This window comes from Fundulus heteroclitus, unplaced genomic scaffold (assembly GCF_011125445.2).
Source record: "Fundulus heteroclitus isolate FHET01 unplaced genomic scaffold, MU-UCD_Fhet_4.1 scaffold_28, whole genome shotgun sequence".
NCBI lineage: Eukaryota > Metazoa > Chordata > Actinopteri > Cyprinodontiformes > Fundulidae > Fundulus > Fundulus heteroclitus.
In genome coordinates this window covers 4670991-4689703 of record NW_023396689.1, presented here as the reverse complement: position 1 = coordinate 4689703, position 18713 = coordinate 4670991, and the positions used below count along the sequence as shown (strand labels likewise).

The 18713-nt window shown below is 42.8% G+C and overlaps 1 protein-coding gene across 5 annotated transcripts in view; it reads right to left on the bottom strand.

Moving 5' to 3' along the window:
* Window positions 1-18713, bottom strand: part of fbxo38 (F-box protein 38) — a 189429-nt gene that overhangs the window by 117879 nt on the left and 52837 nt on the right. For 3 of the 5 annotated variants that reach the window (XM_036130053.1, XM_036130054.1, XM_036130055.1), the window contains one exon: window positions 17555-17688. In XM_036130053.1, coding sequence (XP_035985946.1) covers window positions 17555-17688 — 134 coding nt within the window. Of the gene's footprint in view, window positions 1-12560; window positions 12809-12919; window positions 13690-17554; window positions 17689-18713 lie in introns of those variants that run through there. The other 2 variants (XM_036130052.1, XM_036130056.1) reach the window with 2 other exon arrangements.

Sequence of the window (18713 nt, the reverse complement as noted above, 5' to 3'; positions counted from 1 at the left end):
TGTTAATCCAAAGATAGCCAATTCAGGACAAGGTGTCAATTTTACATTTAGTGCTTCTGCAAGATGTTTGAAAACAGTCGTCCAGTAATCTTGCAGACAGGGACAGGACCAAAACATGTGAGTCATGTTTGCTGGTGACATGTGACATCTATTGCATGCGTCGGCGACATAGTATACATTTTGGAAAGTTTAAAATTGGTAAAATAAATACGATGGACAAGATGTACTATTATTTACACGAGTTAATGCTGAGTCCCAGACACCGTCATCTATAACCCTACCAAGTTCTTGTTCCCAGTCTTTTTTGATTTTATCAAGAGATGTCTCTTTAAGATGAGATATTAAGGTGTATATTTTGGAGATAAGGCCTTTCTGATTTGTGGGAATGTCCAAAATTGAGTCAATTACTGAGTTAGGTGGGGTATTGGGGAAACAGGTACTATTGGATTTAACAAAGTTACGAATCTGGAAGTATTGGAATAGGTGAGATTTAGGGAGGTTGAATTTTCCACATAATTCGTTGAAGCTAGCGAACATTGTTAATATATAGGTCACTTAGCCTAACAAGGCCAGATCTCTGCCATAGAGAAAAGGCATTATCAATGCTAGGAGGGAGAAAGAGATGGTTTTTATGTATGGGGGTGTGATTGGACAGTCCTAGGAGTCCAAAAGTACGTCTGAATTGGAGCCAAATTTTAAGGGTGGAGACGACAATTCGGTTACATGTATGTTGGGATGGTTGAAAGGGCACTATTTGTGCAAGTAGAGCTTGGAGTGACGTAGAACAGGATTTAGCTTTTAGTTTACACCACATAATTCAGGTTTGCGGATCTAGAGAGTCATTTTGTTTAAATTGGCTGCCCAATAGTAGAGTCTTAGATCAGGGAGTGACAAACCACCAACGGACCTATGCCTTTGTAAAAGCTCTCTCCTTATTCTGGCAGTCTTGCCTTTCCATATAAACGATGAAATTAGCCTATTCATAGCACGAACAAAGGAATTGGGTAAAAAGATCGGCAAGCATTGGAAAAGATAGAGAAAACGTGGAAGCACGTTCATTTTGATGCAATTTACTCTTCCCGCTCTAGTTATATGCAAATTACACCATCTTTCCAGATCTGATTTAAGCTTTTCAATTAGGGGTTGAAAGTTGTTCTTGCAGAGATCTAACATCTTGCGGCAGATATGCACTCCTAAATATTTAAAGCTGCTTTTAGACACTTTAAATGGAAAACACACATCAGGGAACCCAAGGGCTAAGTTATTTACAGGAGAACATTCGCTTTTTGAGAAGTTGAACTTATAGCCGGAAAATGCTCTGAAGCGGTTTAGCAATTCAGTTATTTTAGGGATGGTGGTTACTGGATCAGAAATAAACAATAGTAAATTGTCTGCATACAAGGAAAGTGTATGCTCCAAACCACATCTGTAGATTCCTTTATTAAAACTAGCCGATTTAAGTGCGATAGATAAAGGTTCGATTGCCACAGCAAACAACAGTGGACTCAGAGGGCACCCTTGGCGGGTTCCTCGGTTCAGTGTGAAATATTGGGATTTCATCCCATTAGTGCTTATGGATGCTTTAGGGGAAGAGTATAAGAGTAAAATCCAAGATATATACCTAGACCCAATGCAAAACCTCTTTAAGACCTCTAATAGATAACTCCACTCCACCCTATCAAAAGCCTTCTCTGCATTCAGGGAGACCACCACTTCTGCTGTCTCCCTGGATGCGGGAGAGAAAAGAAGGTCGAGGAGGCAGCGGACGTTGGAAAAATTGTGTCTGTTTTTCATAAACCCAGTTTGGTCGGGTGAGATGATGCTCGGCATAACTGATTCAAGACGTAGGGCCAGTGCCTTAGCTAAAATCTTATAATCAGCGTTTAAAAGGGAGATAGGACGGTAAGAGCTACACTCGGAATCTTCTTTACCCGGCTTTAGTAACAAGGTTATTGATGCCTCGGTAAGAGTTTGAGGCAGAGCTCCCCGGTCCAGAGAGTCATTGAACATGTCTAAGAGAAGAGGAATTAATTTATCGGCAAATTTTACTAGGGTAACCATCAGGGCCAGGGGCCCTGCCACTTTGCATTAGTTAAATTGGGTTTGCTATTTCACGAAATTCTAAGGGTTGATCCATTTCGCTCTTCTGGATAGCAGAAATGGGTGGAAAATGTAGGTTAACCAGAAAGCTCATCATATTTGTTTTGTCACTTGATTGTGACGTGTATAGTTCAGAGTAAAATGTTTTAGGCAAGGCAAGGCAAATTTATTTATATAGCACAATTCAGTACAAAAACAATGCAAAGTGCTTTACATGATTAAAATATAGCAAAATAAAACAGAATAGAAGCAGGTAGGAATAAAATGTAGATAGAAAATAGAACATGAAAAAAACTAGTGGTGTTTCAGTTAACTAGAACAGTTGAAGGCAATCCTAAACAAATGTATTTTTAATCTTGATTTAAAGGAACTCAGGCTTTCCGCACTTTTACAGTTTTCTGGAAGTTTGTTCCAGATCAGTGGAGCATAGGAACTAAATGCTGCTTCTCCGTGTTTGGTTCTGGGTATGCAGAGCAGGCTGGAGCCAGAAGACCTTAATGGTCTGGATGGTTGATACACTGATAACATCTCTGTGATGTATTTCGGTGCTAGGCCATTCAGAGATTTCTAAACTAACAGAAGGATTTTAAAGTATATTCTCTGAGATACAGGGAGCCAGTGAAGGGACTTTAGAACCGGGGTTATGTGCTCTACTTTCTTAGTGTCTTAGTGAGGACGCGGGCAGCAGCGTTCTGGATCAGCTGCAGCTGTCTGATCCACTTTTTAGGCAGACCTGTGAAAACACCGTTGCAGTAATCAATTCGACTAAAAATGAATGCATGGATTAGTTTTAAGTTTAAAGGTTTCATTAGTTTAAAGGTTTCATTTATGACAGATGGCGCTACTGTAAGTTCACCTGAAGGGGTTCTTATCTGTTTAATTTGCTGGGATACAGATTGTTTTTTTTATTAGGCGTGACAGATGGCGTCCTGCCTTCTCACCGTGTTCGTAAAGAAATCCACGTGATCGTAACAGTAATTTTAAAGTTTCTTGTGGTGACAGCAAGTTATATTCCATTTGAAGGTTTTGTTTCTCTTTATCTAATTCAGGGCATGGAGATGTTGATAATTTTCTGTCAAATTCTGTTATGCTTTCAATGAGTTGTTCCTGTTTTAGTTTTTTGAGTTTATTTACTCTTGCAGAATAAGAAATAATCTCTCCTCGTACTACCACCTTTAATGTCTCCCACAGTAGAGATGGGGATATGAGATCAGACTTGTTGGAGACAAGAAAATCATTGATTACTTTGGAGATTGTTTGGCAAGTCATCATTGTTAAGCAATGTGCAATTCAGCCTCCATGGGGGGCGTGTCTTTTGTAAAAGTGTAAACGAAAGGTCGAGTAGCACTGGAGCATGTGTAACAGGTTTACAAATGTGCTTTTTTTTATTATTTCAAAATAATTTTATATTGAGAATTTGTGAATTTCATCTTCAGTTATGTTTATTTGTTGTTTTGGTGTTTTTTTGCCTGCGGGGGTCGCCTTTTTGCACTCTGCCTTGTTTGCGTCTCCTGGGCTTCCGTAGTTCATTCCAGCCCTCATAGCTCCTCCGCCTCCCCCTTTTCCCTCACAGCGTTGTTGCGCGCTGCTGCGGGTAAGTCAGAGGGAAGTTCGCTGCTACGATATATGCTTGTTTTACTGTATGGATATTTTTTATGTTTAAGGTCTCTACCATATGTCAGTTATTATTGTTTGTGGGTGTGTTGTTTTGCAGTTTTGATCGTCATTGGGGGTTTTTATGAACCGTTTATTGTAACTTCTTTTTATTTTTATTTTGGCGCGAACAGCCGTTGGTAGTCCAACAAAGCTCGGTTGAACATTGTTTTTATTTTTACATTTAGGGCTGGAATGCAGGGAAACTGAATTGAAGAGGAAGTTAATTTGTTTTTACTCTTCTTTCCCAGGTATGTGTTTTTATTTGAAGTTATACTTTTTTTATCTTTGTTTGTTTAACTCTGTCCCACTGTATTGTGTTGTTGTGGCCATTAGGTGGCGTTTTTCACCTCTTGTTTTCAGTTTATAATTTTTGTGAGGAGATTTCTTTCTTTTGTTGACTTTTGTATCTGGAAAAAAAAAGAAGTTGCCAGACAGCGTTGTTGCGCGCTGCTGCGGGGCTGGAATGCAGGAAAACTGAATTGAAGAGGAGGTTAATTTGTTTTTACTCTTCTTTCCCAGAATAAAAGCTCTCATTGAAACCTGGTCTAATGTCGTCGTTGATGTGACCCGTTACACTGGTGCCGTGACCCTTTGGATCTACAGATCAGCTCGACGCTCTTCGTCGTGGTTGCTGTGCACATGACCTGAGCTACGGTTCGGGATCCTCTTGTGGTCAGGTTGATAAGAGACTTTGAATTGCAACACATTTTCCCTTACGATCACTGAGAAGAAGAAGAAAAAAAACCTTGTTTTACGGTGTGGTACTTTTTTTATGTCAATCACGTTTAAGTGATTGTTCTGCTGTGTTTTTTTTTTTTTATTTGCTTGGAAACAATACTGTGATACATTTTATGGTTAAAGGTAGCTGGTGTGTTTGCGATGGATCAGTTTACTACCCCAAACTTGCCTAAAGGCCAGGGTGTGTTTCTCAGCCGTACTGCTGACAGTGGAGCAGTAGGACTTTCAAAACTCACATATGGTGCTAGTGCAGAATCAGGGCTAGGTCAGAGCCAAGGTGGTACTGCTAATGATGGGTTCATGAGGGAGAATCCCCCTACTTCCACACCCTGCAGTGATGTTGATGCCCTTCATCACCTTACAGACATGATTGGGCAGTTAGGTGCACAAATTGGTGAATCAATTGTTTCTAAGCTAATGTCAGCTGGTGTTGTGAATATGAACAGTGAACCTCAGCCTTCTTGTGTCACTCAGAACTCACACTGTGACAGTGACAGACATGACCTATCTCATGTAACAGTTCATGTTAAACCTGATAGGGTACTTCAGACATACAGAGGTGACCACACTGACAAATGTTCAGTCCGTGACTGGATTGACTTGACTAGAATGCACATCAGAAAACAAGACATGCCTACCTGTGGTCAAGGAGAAGAGATCATGTGTCACTTAATGGGCAAAGCAAAGGATGTGGTGCGGATTGCATTGCGCAGTGATCCTTCACTTGATGTTAAAAAGAACCCTGAGCTGATATATGATGTACTTCTCCATTACTTCAGTGAAACCCCGTCATGTCTCCCCCTTGCCGATTTCTATGCTACTCTGCCCAGACACAGGGAGAACCCTGTTGATTATTGGATAAGACTAAACAAGGCAGCAGACTTAGCTCTTGAGGGTCAGCATAAACGTGGGAAACAGACAGAAAGCATGAATGATGAAGTGGCTCTCATGTTCGTCAAACACTGCCCTGACCCAGAGTTATCCTGCATTTTGAAGTGCAAGCCAGCTTGTGAGTGGACTTCACGTGTTGTTCAGTTAAGGATTGATGACTACCAGAGAGAGTTGAGGGCAGCTAGCAGAGCAACTGGTGCTCCACAGCTAAGAAACCAGGTTGCTGCCATCAGCCCAGAGCAGCCTTTCCCGGTGTCACCTGAGCATTGTTACTCTCCGCCTAGCTCATCACTTTCACCTTCCTTTCTCCAACCTCAACATCACTCTTCATGCCAGTCTCCAGCAGCTCCCTGTCAGGGTGATCTCCAGGATACTAGAAGCAAAGACTCGGTGCCAGTTGTTACACAACATCTTCAGCAATCAGAGAAGAGGCTTCTCACTGGGATGGTCGACATGTTTCAGCAGATGATGGAGAGAATGCAGCAACGCAATACTTTTCATCCTACCCCGGGTGGGAGGTCCCAGCGTACGCCTCGTGAACAACACACCAGAGAGGCAGGTTGCAAAGTCTGTAATGACTCAAGTCACACCACTACTTCACACTGTATGTCGGAGAGACTGTGTTTTGTTTGTTTTGCCTCTGGCCACACCAAACTGAACTGCCCCATGAAAAATCCTTCCCAGTCACAGTCGGAGGGAAACTAGTGGACCTGTATTCGGAGGGAGGAAGTGCAGGTCAAACTACCGACTCCCAAACTGATGACATGTCAGATGCTGAGACTGTATACGCTTCAGAGAAGAAATCCTGTAGTAGCTCAGGAGTTGTCGTTTATCAGAATGTTCACAGAGTTAGCAGCAGTGACAGTCTTTTCTATGCATCTGTGAACATGGGTGGTAAATTCAAAATGGGCGGAATGCTGGACAGTGGTTCGGTGGCCTGCAGCATCAGTGAGGCAGCTGAAAAGAAGCTGAAAGAGGCTGGAGTGATAACTGACCAATACATAAGTGATGTGGATGTGGTTCTTGTTGGATGTGGTGGACTTCGAGTTAAGCCTAAGTGCGCTTTTGATGTGGAGATGGAAGTGTATGGCTGTAAAATGGTGGTTCCAACACTCGTTGTTCCAGGCCAGCATGATGACTTGATACTAGGCACTAATGTCATTAAACACATCCTGCATCAATCCAAGCTGTGTGAGTCCTACTGGAGGACAGTGTCCACCCCATGTCCTTCTGGGGATCCAGAAACTGAACATTTCCTGTCCATGCTGTCTGGTCTTAATCCATGGAAGGATGGAAATGCTCCTGATAAAGTTGGTACTGTAAGGTGTAACTCAGCTACTTGCCTTGAGCCTGGGCGAGAGTATCTTGTGTGGGGAAAACTACCCAGAAATACTTCTGTTTCTCCAGGCAGCACTATCATGAGAGAGCCCACGTCATCCCGCTCAGCACCTCGGGGTGTTCTGGTTGCAAAGCTTGTGACTACATTGTGGGGAGACAGGTGGGTTCCATTAAAGCTCATCAATATGTCTGAAAGACCTGTGTTATTGAGACGCAATACAAAGCTAGCTGATGTCTACACCGTTGTGGCACTGGAAGACATGGATGGATCAGAAGACATGGATGGCTCAGAAGTTCGACTTGCTAGTTCTGGGCAATCTATCGTATAATCTACTGCAGATGCCGGGTTGGTGAAAGATGTGCTCAGATCAGTTGGGCTTGGTGATGTTGATATCGAGTCTTGTGAAGTTTCTGAGGACTGCAGAACAAAATTGGCCAATCTTGTTTTACAGTATGAGGGTGTATTTTCCCGTCACCATCTTGATTGTGGAGAAGCGAAGGGGTTTGTGCACCGTATAAACCTCTCCGACACCCGACCTTTCCGGCTTCCATACAGGCGAGTACCCCCTGGCCAGTATCAAAAACTACGGCAAGTCCTGAGTGAGATGGAAGAAAAGGAGATCATCAGAAAATCCACAAGCGAGTACGCATCACCTCTCGTTCTAGTGTGGAAGAAAAATGGAGATCTCCGTATCTGCACAGACTTTCGCTGGTTGAACAAGAGAACCCTGAGGGATGCCCATCCTCTTCCCCATCAGGCAGACTGTCTGGCAGCATTGGGGGGAAACAGTCTGTTCAGTACCATGGACTTGACCTCTGGGTTTTATAATATGCCACTCCACGAGGACGACAGGAAGTATTCTGCCTTTACTACTCCTATGGGCTTATATGAATACAACCGTCTGCTGCAGGGTCTCTGCAATAGTCCTGGGAGCTTTATGCGCATGATGACCAGCATATTCGGGGACCAGAACTATCTGAGTTTACTGTGCTATCTGGATGATTTGTTGGTGTTTGCACCTGATGAGGAATCTGCCTTGCGGCGCCTGGATATGGTGTTTGCTAGGTTGCAAAGCCACAATTTGAAGCTGGCTCCCAAGAAGTGTTTCTTTCTAAGGAGATCTGTTAAGTTTCTTGGCCACATTGTTGATGAGCATGGTGTTTCAACAGACCCAAGTAAGGTTGAAATCATTGCTAACATGACAGCTGCCCAACTTATGGAGTCGGATGGCGTGACTCCATCTCAGAAGCGGATAAGATCCTTTTGGGGGATGATAAACTACTATCAACATTTCGTGCCCAGGTACTCTGCCATCGCCAAGCCGATGTTTGATCTGTTAAAGGGAGACAGAAGGAAAAGCAGACATCATCAAAGTAAACTACCATCCAGGAAGTTGAAAGCCTCTGATTGGACTACGACACAGGAACAAGCCTTTGAACAACTGAAGTCCTCACTGACACAAAGCGTTGTGTTGGCTCATCCAGATTTCACTTGTCCTTTTGTGTTATCCACTGATGCATCTTTGGATGGCATAGGTGCTGTTCTGTCTCAGGTTCAGCAGGGTGAGACACGAGCCAGGCCCATTGCTTTTGCCAGCAAGTCTTTGTCCCGGTCCCAAAAGAACTATCCAGCTCACAGGTTGGAATTTCTGGCTTTAAAATGGTCCATCTGTGACAAGTTCAGCCACTGGTTGAAAGGCCACAAATTCACAGTCTGGACTGATAACAATCCGTTAACTCATATTCTGACTAAGCCTAAACTGGACTGTTGTGAGCAACGCTGGGTGGCTAAATTGGCGAGTTGCGACTTTGACATCAAGTACATCCCAGGCCCGCAGAATATTGTGGCCAATGCACTGAGTCGTGAGCCATTTGTTCGAGAGATTGTTGGCTGCAGGCTGCTCACTGAACCCTATGCCAGTCTTCTCGCTCAAGTTAGAGATGTGTCAAACTCCTCAATCCAGACTGCCTTTCGATCATCCAGTGGTCAGAAAGAATCTTCCTCAGTGAGTGTTAACGCTCAGTCAACATGCAGCCCCCTACATCTGCTCACTCAGTCTGTTGCAATGGAGGATGTGTCTGCTGTGTTGCACTCACAAGTGGAGTGGGATGTTGGTGCGAGAACCCGTGCCGTTGAACTAGTCCATCATCTGCCTCTGCTCATTCCATCTGGCCAAGACACCTTACCTGCCTACACTGAATGCGAACTCCGTGACAGACAGTTGGAAGACAGAACTCTCTCTCGTGTTCTGTACTATGTTGAGAGGCGTAGAAGACCCTCTAGGAGAGAGAGGTTTACAGAGTCTGTCTCTGTGGCAAAGTATCTGAAGCACTGGGATAATCTAACTGTACGAAATGGTGTGCTATACAGGATTTCTCGGGACCAGAAAACCAAAGCAAAAAGATTCCAGTACATTGTACCTGACTCACTCAAAACTGAGGTACTTCATGGAGTTCATGACAGAGCAGGTCATCAAGCTCAGTTCAGGAGCCTTGGCTTGACAAGACAGAGGTTTTTCTGGCTGACTTTAGATAGGGATGTCAGAAACCATGTTCGACATTGCCAGCGATGCATTGTCAGTAAGACCATTGAGCCTGAGGGTAGAGCTCCATTGGAGACTATAACTTCAACCAGACCGCTTGAACTTGTGTGTATAGATTTTTGGTCAGCCGAAGATTCCAGAAACAAATCTGTTGACGTCTTGGTGATAACTGACCACTTTACAAAAATGGCTCAAGCATTTCCATGTAGAGACCAGACAGCTAAAAAGGTGGCGAGGGTTCTCTGGGACCGATATTTCTGTGTTTTTGGCTTTCCTGAGAGGATTCATAGTGACCAAGGAGCTAATTTTGAAAGTCAGCTGATAAGTGAACTCCTCAGGGTCTCAGGTGTTAGAAAGACACACACAACACCGTATCACCCGATGGGGAACGGAAGTGTGGAGCAGTTCAATCGAACTTTAGGTGGCATGATCCGTGCATCGTCCCCTGAAGAGAAAGCTGACTGGCCACGGCGCTTACAGACACTAGCCTTTATGTATAACTGTGCGGTTCATGAGACAACGGGTTATCCCCCCTTTTACCTCATGTTTGGCCGGGTCCCTCGACTGCCTGTCGATGTCCTCTTTCATGCTGTCCTTGATGACTCTGCTGTGGGGAACTATGACAAGTATGTGGCGTGTCTTACCAATGACCTGAAGGAGACAATGACGATTGCTCTGGACCATGCTTCAAAAGAACAGAGAAGACACGCTCGGCTGTACAACCGGAAAGTTAAGGGCATTGACATTGCCGTCGGTGACAGAGTGCTCTTAGCCAACAGAAAAGAGAGGGGTAAGAGGAAGCTTGCTGACCGGTGGGAATCAACCTTCAGGACACTGTGACGGATATTAATCCAACGACACATACATACAAGATCTGTGACACAGTCACTGGACAGAAAAAGGTGGTTCACAGGAACATGCTGATGCTGGCCAGTTTCCTGCCAGTGGATCCCACATGTGAAGTATCTGATTCTGTTTCTGCCTTCTCTCTCTCTGCTAATGCATCCTCGGTTACAGAAACGGATGGTTTTGGAGGAGATGAGGGAATGTTGCATGAGAGTTACAACAACACCTTGCATGAGACAAGTGCTGGCTTTGATTGTGGCAGTGTTGACCGTTGTGAACGTCCCGGTGGATGTAAGGAACCAAGATCCCCGCCTTAGTATTGTGGGTCATACGGATGGTTCTTCTGACATTCTGCATGCTGTTGACCAGACCTCAACTGTACACTGTGAGGACTATACTGCACAGACGGAAGTTAGGTCTAGATTCGGTCGACTAGTCAGACCTGTAAACAGGCTCATACAGACTATGTCCAGGCAGGGTGTTGTTCAGAACAAATTCAATGTTAAAGCTGTTTGCAAATCAATGTTCCAGGCCTTTACCGATTGATTTCTCTACCAGCCAGCCTATACTCTTTTTTTTTTTTTTTGGGGTCTGATGTTTTTTTGTCTGGACATATTTTCATTTTGTATTATGTAGTGAGCCTGTACCACGCTGTGTGTTGGGGTCTTATGGGGTGTACAAGGCACCCTGTTGGCAGTTGATGGATTGGGGGATAAGCGCTGCCCTCATACCACCTCATCCTTATGGGATACGTTAGTTGTCTATGTTCTTGATGTCGACCCCAGGTGATCTGTGATTTGTGTTATTTACGGTGATGTATACTGTGTGGTTGACGCTTGTATTCGATAAAATTCAGCAGGGGTGAGTATATGGTAGGAATAAGTATATGGTAGGAAAAACCACTGCATGGTAGAAGGACGTCGTGTTACAAACGCACAAACAAAAATAGAGACAAAAGCAAATCTGTAGGATCTACCACCCCAATACCCCAAAACAAAAACCTTTAGAACAGGGAACAAATAAACACACCTAAACCTCCCTAAGCTTGACCTAAGAACGAGAACTAGCAGCGGGACTCCATAGACTCTGTTATTTCCGTGTGACATAAACTTGTGAACTTAACACTCACCGATATATAGGGGGCAGTAATACTCCCATATCAACATTCAGATTATAAAGAAAAAACTTAAGTAGCCCCTTGGAATTACATCTGATCGTTATAAACATCCAAACGTTACCGTGCCCTGGGTCCAGATTAAGCTGGCATCCTCAATAAGTCCACTGGGGGCGATGCGCTCGTCGTAAAATTCCTGGGTTTTTTATGGAGAGTCAAAATAGAAGTTCTCATTTCAGAACGAGACCTGAAGACGGGCAGGGTGCAGCAGGTGGAATTTTATTCCTTTCAGGTAGAGAGAGCTTTTGATGGTGTTGAATGCAGCCGTTTTTTGGCCAGAGCAGCGCTGATGTCTGGATAAACTCTCAGCTCGGAGCCACGGTAATCCATCTTGTGTTGTCTGGCCCATCGGAGGACTTTTTTTTTCTCTTGGAAGCGGAGGAATTTAACGATGAAGGCGCTCGGTTTTCCGGCGCCTGCATCACCTGGTCTGGGGCCGAGGGAGCGGTGAGCTCTCTCTATCTCGGGAGGACTGTCGAAAACGTCAGGCCCCGTCACTGCCATCAACAGGTTGGAAGCAAACTTGGTCGGATCCTGGTCTCTCTCGCTCCCTTCGGGTATGTTGATAATCCGCAAATTAGAACGCCTGGACCGGTTCTCGAGGTCGTCTACTCGTTCCAGGAGCACCGTGGCTTGGGATTGTAAGGTCTTAACAGCAGCTTCCATCTCTGTGATTTTTTCGAAGTTTTCACTCACCACGACAGTATTAGTGAGGCGGTTGTTAAATGATGTCACCTGCTGGCCTAGTGAGTCCACTGACTGCTTCAGAGATTCAGTTGACTGTTGGATTAGGATAGCCATGTCAGCTTTGAAGCTATCACGTTGTTTGGTGAAAAGAGCCTCAAGGTCGGTCCTGGTGACTGGGTCGGAGTGGCCTCCGCTGTCGGCACTACTGCCCCCCCCCCCCCCGGTGTGGGAGTTCAGGTGCGGCTGCGGTGGCCATGCTGGCTAGCTTAGCTGAAATGCTAGCTGCCCGAGTTGTTACTGACGGCTGAGGATTAGAGTTTGAGGAGCTCATAACATCGCAATGCTCCTTCCCACATAAGACTGAGTAATGCACAAGTCAGCCCAAGGAGAAGCACAGTTAAACTAGTAGACTTGAAAGGTAAATGAAAAGTTCAACTGGATCTCCCTGCTCGCACATCTCATCAAACCGGAAGTTCCCTAAATTATATTTTTAAAATTACAATTTATACATTGTGTTGCTATATTATGCATCACTCATATCTATCAAAGCTCATATCTATATGTATGTGTTTGCAGTTGCACAATACCTCTGCATAGGTCGATCATATTGGTGAGCCTTTCATGTTCCCAAAAGAGAACGCAGATGCTGTCTTTTCGGTTCTTATTCTCGCTGTTTCCCACAGTTGCAGATTTGCTGATGTTGTGTTGCAGAATGTTTATCCTGGCCCTCTCTTTGGGTGTAATGCTATGCTTTTGGAATATTTGGTTGAGAAGCTCACTATATAACAGAAAAAGTACACAAATGTGATTTATTTATTGAACAAAATGCAGTGCATTCATATTGTATATAGAAAAATCTAAAAAAAAAAATCATATTCAAACCATGCACTTTACTGTAAATCTACATATTAAACCATATTAAAAGACAATGTTGATAGTATTTTACCTGTATTGGTTTTTATCTTGTGGTGAGAGGATGCTGTAATAATGGACGTTGAATGGATCCAAAAGCTCTTGCAACCGGTCGCAGACATCCAGCATCTGCAGGAATGTGGTGCCAACTGGACACATCAGGGATTTGGGTTCCAAATGTAGCAGGGACTGAAGTTCGTTAAAAAGGTGTTTTTGTTTTTGGAACTTTTTAATGTCACAGTATACATGTCTGCTAACTATCAAATGGAGCAAATAAGGCCTTGGCTGCATTGGATGCCATGTGAACTGTGTCTCCACTGATGTCAAGCAGGGAAAGATTTTCTTTTCTAATTAGTGTTTCCACTCCAGATTTTTTTCCTCTCAGTACATTACAGTTGTTCAGCAGAACCGACACAGCCTGGTCCTATTTAAAGAGTAGGTGTCAAGAATATCAGACAGTATTTCATTCAGGGTTTTTGAATCTGCTACATTGGCTTTTCTTGAGGCAAGATGGAGAGTTAAAACCTTATTTTTCTCTTCATCAAAATATCTATATAAGGACATTAAGAATTCGATCCATATTAGCATTTGTTGCCTCGTCCACGTTTAATGAGAAATGAATTCCTTGCAGTTTGGTTGACAGTTCAGATTTGTACAGTGCAGATATGCCATGTGTAAGATGCATGTGAATTGGAAACAGACAGCCTTGCTAGGGCACTCTTATCAGTGGCACACGACTGGATCAACTCCACCAGCGGTTGTGAAATGGTGAGAGACAGGTCATGTTCAGCTATGAAAGCGCACACTCGCACTTTTAGGTCGCAGACCCGATCAGTCATTGAAGCACTTTCGTTTGTTGCTGCCGCGGCATCGGGTAGGCATGTGCTGCGTTGAAGAGAGCGCATGGCAGCCTTGTGTGTTGCTTCTGACTGATGGCATGCTGGTACTTTTTTACCATTGCTACCACAGATGATTTTCTTATGGCAAACTACGCACATGCACGCACCTGGTTGTTTAATCTTTCTGCACCATAATCGATAGGGAATGCCATCGTCTCCCCTCTCATCAAACCATGCCCATCTCCATCTATTTTTCACACCCCTGTCTAAGTTTCCAACGTTGGCACCCTCATCGACAAACGACGCTTCCATGTTGATCTTGTGTTATGTTACCTTAAAGGGAATTCGTTTAGCATCCCCAAACCCCTCCCACCTTTAAAGTGATCCGTGTTCACTGCTCATTATATAACCACGTCGTTGATAAAAGTCATCTGCCAAAGCATTATTCCTCAGATCTCTTCATAAACAAAACACCCTACTGGACATGGCTGCTAAACAATGTATGTTTCGTAAGAAAAAGAACAAAAAGGTTTTACCGTCGCTAAAACAGAAACAGCAAAAAAGGGTTACCTGCTATCCCCAGGATAGGGCTGCCAATGTTCCCACGTAGAAAGAGAGGAGAGGGAGCGTAGCTCACGTCAAGCAGTAAACAGAGAGGAGCGGAGTGAAAGTTTAACCGGTCCCTTCCTCCGCAGCGTGCTACTAGTAGGTACCATACGCGCTGACAGTGACATCGCAGCAACTTTGATAGGCGCAGAATGGGATGTTGCTTTGACAGTGAGTTTATCATATTTCAAACGCAAAGCTTACTTCTTACCACGCGCGCAAACTTTAACCCCTGGTCTATTGTTTTTCAATTGTTAGTGTTGGGGTGGGGGGGGGGGGGTTCGTTAGGGGTGTGGTGGTGTTGAAATAATTGGTTCTCAAAATTCATATTGCAAAGTAAAGTCAAAGAATTAAACTTAAAACTCTTATGTATCCTAAAGAAATAGGAGGACTGAATATGCCAAATATTAGAAACTACTATTTTGTGGCTCAACTTAGGGCAATGTTTGTGTGAATTTCTCAGGAGGAAGACCCAATATGATGTAGGAACAGGGTGATTGTCCAGAGTAATCCTTGTGTGGCTGAGATTCTAGGTCTGGATGCATGGTCAGAGAAGAAGAAAATTAGAAATGAGTGGGTTAACTTACCCTATCTATATGGTCATATAGATAGAGAGTTTTAGTAACTTTTTAATATTACCCTGATTCCCACAGACTAATAAGAATTCATCACAACCCAAAATTCCCTCCTACATTCGATTTTAAAAATTAGGCTGAGCAAGGCCTTATCATACTGGGTCAAACGGTTGAGTGTGGAAATCTGATGTTCTTTCAGCAGCTCCAACAAAAATATGATTTCCCAAAACAGGATTTCTATAAATATTTACAGCTGAGGCACTATTTACACAACAAAATATAAAACGCAACATTTTTGATTTTGCTCCCATTTTTTTTAGATGAATTCAAAGATCTAAAACTTTTTCCACATGCACAATATCACCATTTCCCTCAAATATTGCTAACGAACCAGTCTAAATCTGTGATAGTGAGCACTTTTCCTTTGCTGAGATAATCCTTCCCACCTCACAGGTGTGCCATATCAAGATGCTGATTAGGCACCATGTTTAATGCACAGATGTGCCTTAGACTGCCCACGATAAAGACTGGGAACAAACAATACAGGAGGGACATAAGATAACAGAAAACCCGACTAAGAGAGTTTGAATGGAAACCTAAAATTAGATACTTTAGAACTCCTTTGGTCACTGCCAAATTTGGTAGAACTTCAGACCAATGCTGGAGGGGCTGTGGTTTGGTAGAGGACCACGTTCATATTTTGGGATTGTCCAAAATTGATAAATTACTGGAAGAATATACAAAGCGGAATTAGGAATTATTTTAATGTTGATGTTCCACTTGAGCCAAAATGTATTATATTAGGAATAATCCCCAACAATTTACACCTTCCTACTAAAAATACAACTTTTAATTGCTAGGAAAAAGGTTACCATGTCCTGACTTAATCATCAGCCCCCCACTTCTACACAGTGGAAAAATAAATTAAAAAGTGTATCACATGGAGCAGATAACAGCAAAATTACAAAGGAAAACAGACCTATTTAGTGATAAACGGCCCCTAATTCAAAGCTATTTTTGAAATTGAATCTTCTTTGTAACTCAAAAAGAAATAGAACGAGTACAAAGTCGAGGAAAAGAAAGAGAGGGAGGAGGTGAAAGAAAAAGAATGTAATGTACCACTTGCTTTTTAACTCATGGACACAAGGAGTACCACAGCCATGTACCTATTACTATGTATTGATGGATCACTGAATCTGCACAAGCATCATACACTTGTGATTTGCACAGCAACATTTGAAGAAAATAAGTAAAAAAAAAAAAAAAAAAGAGAATAGTACACAGTTTGAACAATTAGTAAAATAATACTTGCAGTCCTTGTTATACTATGGTTTTGGCAAGCGGGGATAAGTAGGCATGCACGGACAGAAAGACATATTGACCTCAATTATTAAATTACCTGTTGTCAGCATTAAATTAAGTTTTCTTATACATGTTTCTGCCATTTAGAATGTATTTAAAATGAACAATGTTTTTTAGTTCAAGACACTTGTTTGTTGCAGTATGTTAATTTATGAAGAGCATCTCTAGTTAAATTAATTGATCCAAAAAAAAAAAAATCAATAGATTCATCTTTATGAGTTAAAGTTTGGCTTGGCCTGATTTCACAAACAACCAAGTTCTTTTCCTTGTCACTAAAATCTTTCTAGCTCAGATACCAAGTGCAAGTTGTAAAATAGAGGAATAGCAGCCGCTTACAAGCTGCGGATTGTAGGACCCAATCCCAGCAAGGCTACTTCAGATTTCAGATTAAGCAAGGCTTTCAGATTAAGCAAGGCTTAATCTGAAATCGGCAGCAGGGAGGGATGCCCAGAAGGAAGATGTGGCTGTCAGAAAGCTAGACAAATATTCCTTGACGCCAGCTTGACTAGATGACATCAGAATTCTGGACTGGGTAATAACAGATTTAGGAATCCAGGGCCAGTTAGATGGAGAGCTGGAAAAGAGTTAACCTCTCATGGTTAGGGAGTTAGAGGGGAGGGGCTTTACTCCTCAGACAACAATGTTTTTGGATGAAGAAAAAGCAAGGAGACTCATTGGAGATGCAGCATGCATGTGGCAGCTACACGTGGAGGAAATTCTGGCAAAGGACCAAAGGCACATAACTGGACAGCAAGATTGCCAGGCACAATTCCATTGTTACATGCTAGGTGTGGGTCCATTGTAAAACCCTTTTCCTTGTAAGATATTGTGTTTTAAAATCAAATTACTCAAGTCCAAATTAAGTCACAAGTTAGCATTCTAGTCCAAGTCAAGTCTACAGTCCTTAACTTTGTGATCCAAGTGTGACATGATTCCAAGATGAATGGCTCAAAACAACACCTCTGGTACTACAAGCAAAGAGCAGAAATGCTACAAGTCAGCAAAATTCCCTGAGCAAGAATTTAACACATGGTAATGAATTAGATTACTGCAGAGAATATTTTTTCTTTACATTTAAAGACAGTTTGATCTTGTGAGAACAGTTATTTGCTGTTACATAGGTGAAATGTATTTGAAAAACACGACAAGCCTAGTTGTAGTTAAAAAGGTCATGTGTTTAAAGGGCAAATGTCGTTTTTTGAAAGGAAAAATTATCCACAAATCTGGAGAACTTAAAATGGTTTTTATTATCAATGAAATTAAGATTTGTATCAAAAGGGCTCTTACCTGAAGGCATGTACTCCCACCAGCGACCAGCACATAGATCCACTACTCTGATTACTCGTAGGTACAGACATACAGCTTCTCGTAGCTTTTTAGATAAACACTCCATACACATGATATCCTTCATGGGAAGGTACCTAAAATAAAAAGAGAATGTTCTTTAAAATCTTTGCAGTTTAGGGTTAGATCAAAGTCTAAAAGCCTTAAATTCCACAAATTCATAAAGTTTACGACCAGGGACAAAAGTATATTAGACCAGGTCTATTACAACATCCCAGAAGCATATAAGACTCAGCAATGACCAAGCTCTCCCTGACACCCAAAAGCAAATTATTTAGACACTTTGGCTCTCCAGCCAGCAGGAGGTCTTAACATCCTTTTCATCATCCAGAGGTGCAGCATCAGCCTCTTGACCTGCAGCTGCATCAAGTGACCTCCATCTTAAAGAAGGCCAACATCAACAAGGCTGCAGGTCCTAACATGGTGTCAAGCTTGGATGATAAAATCATGTACTGACCAACTTGCAGGTTTTTTTTCTGGCCATCTCCCTGGTCTACAGATTCCAAGTCAGTTACATACATCCTAAATTGATCCTAGTTATCAAATAATGCAGTAAGGTTCAGTTTATTATTCAAATTGGTTAAAAGGTTTTCTGTGATGGGAAATAGGAAACCTTTTAACTTACTATTTTTTATTCTTTTTCTTTGCTCATTCCGTTGCTTCTAACATAAGCCTTATTGAAGAGCTAGGTTTATACTGCTAGCGAGAAGTTAGGGAGTTTGTCCTGCAATTGGTGGATTGCCGGTTCGACCCCCTGCTCCGATCATCTCAGTCGTGTCCTTGGCACTTCACCCAAACTGCCTGCTGCCGGTGGTCAGAGGGCTTGGTGGTGCCATTGTATGGAAGCCTCGCCTCTGTCAGTATGCTCAAAGGCAGCTGTGGCTACTAACTTCGCTCACCACCGTCAGGGTGGGAAAGTGTGTGTGAATGGGTGAATGACTGTAGTGTAAAGAGCTTTGGAGTAGTCGGACTAGTTAACGAGCTATACAAGTACAAGCCATTTACCATTTACTGCCTTCATGACGAATGCATTTTGAGCATCAGGAGCATCTGGTTTACATGTAAACTCTATGGTGGACACGCCTCTAGAAGCATTGAGAGG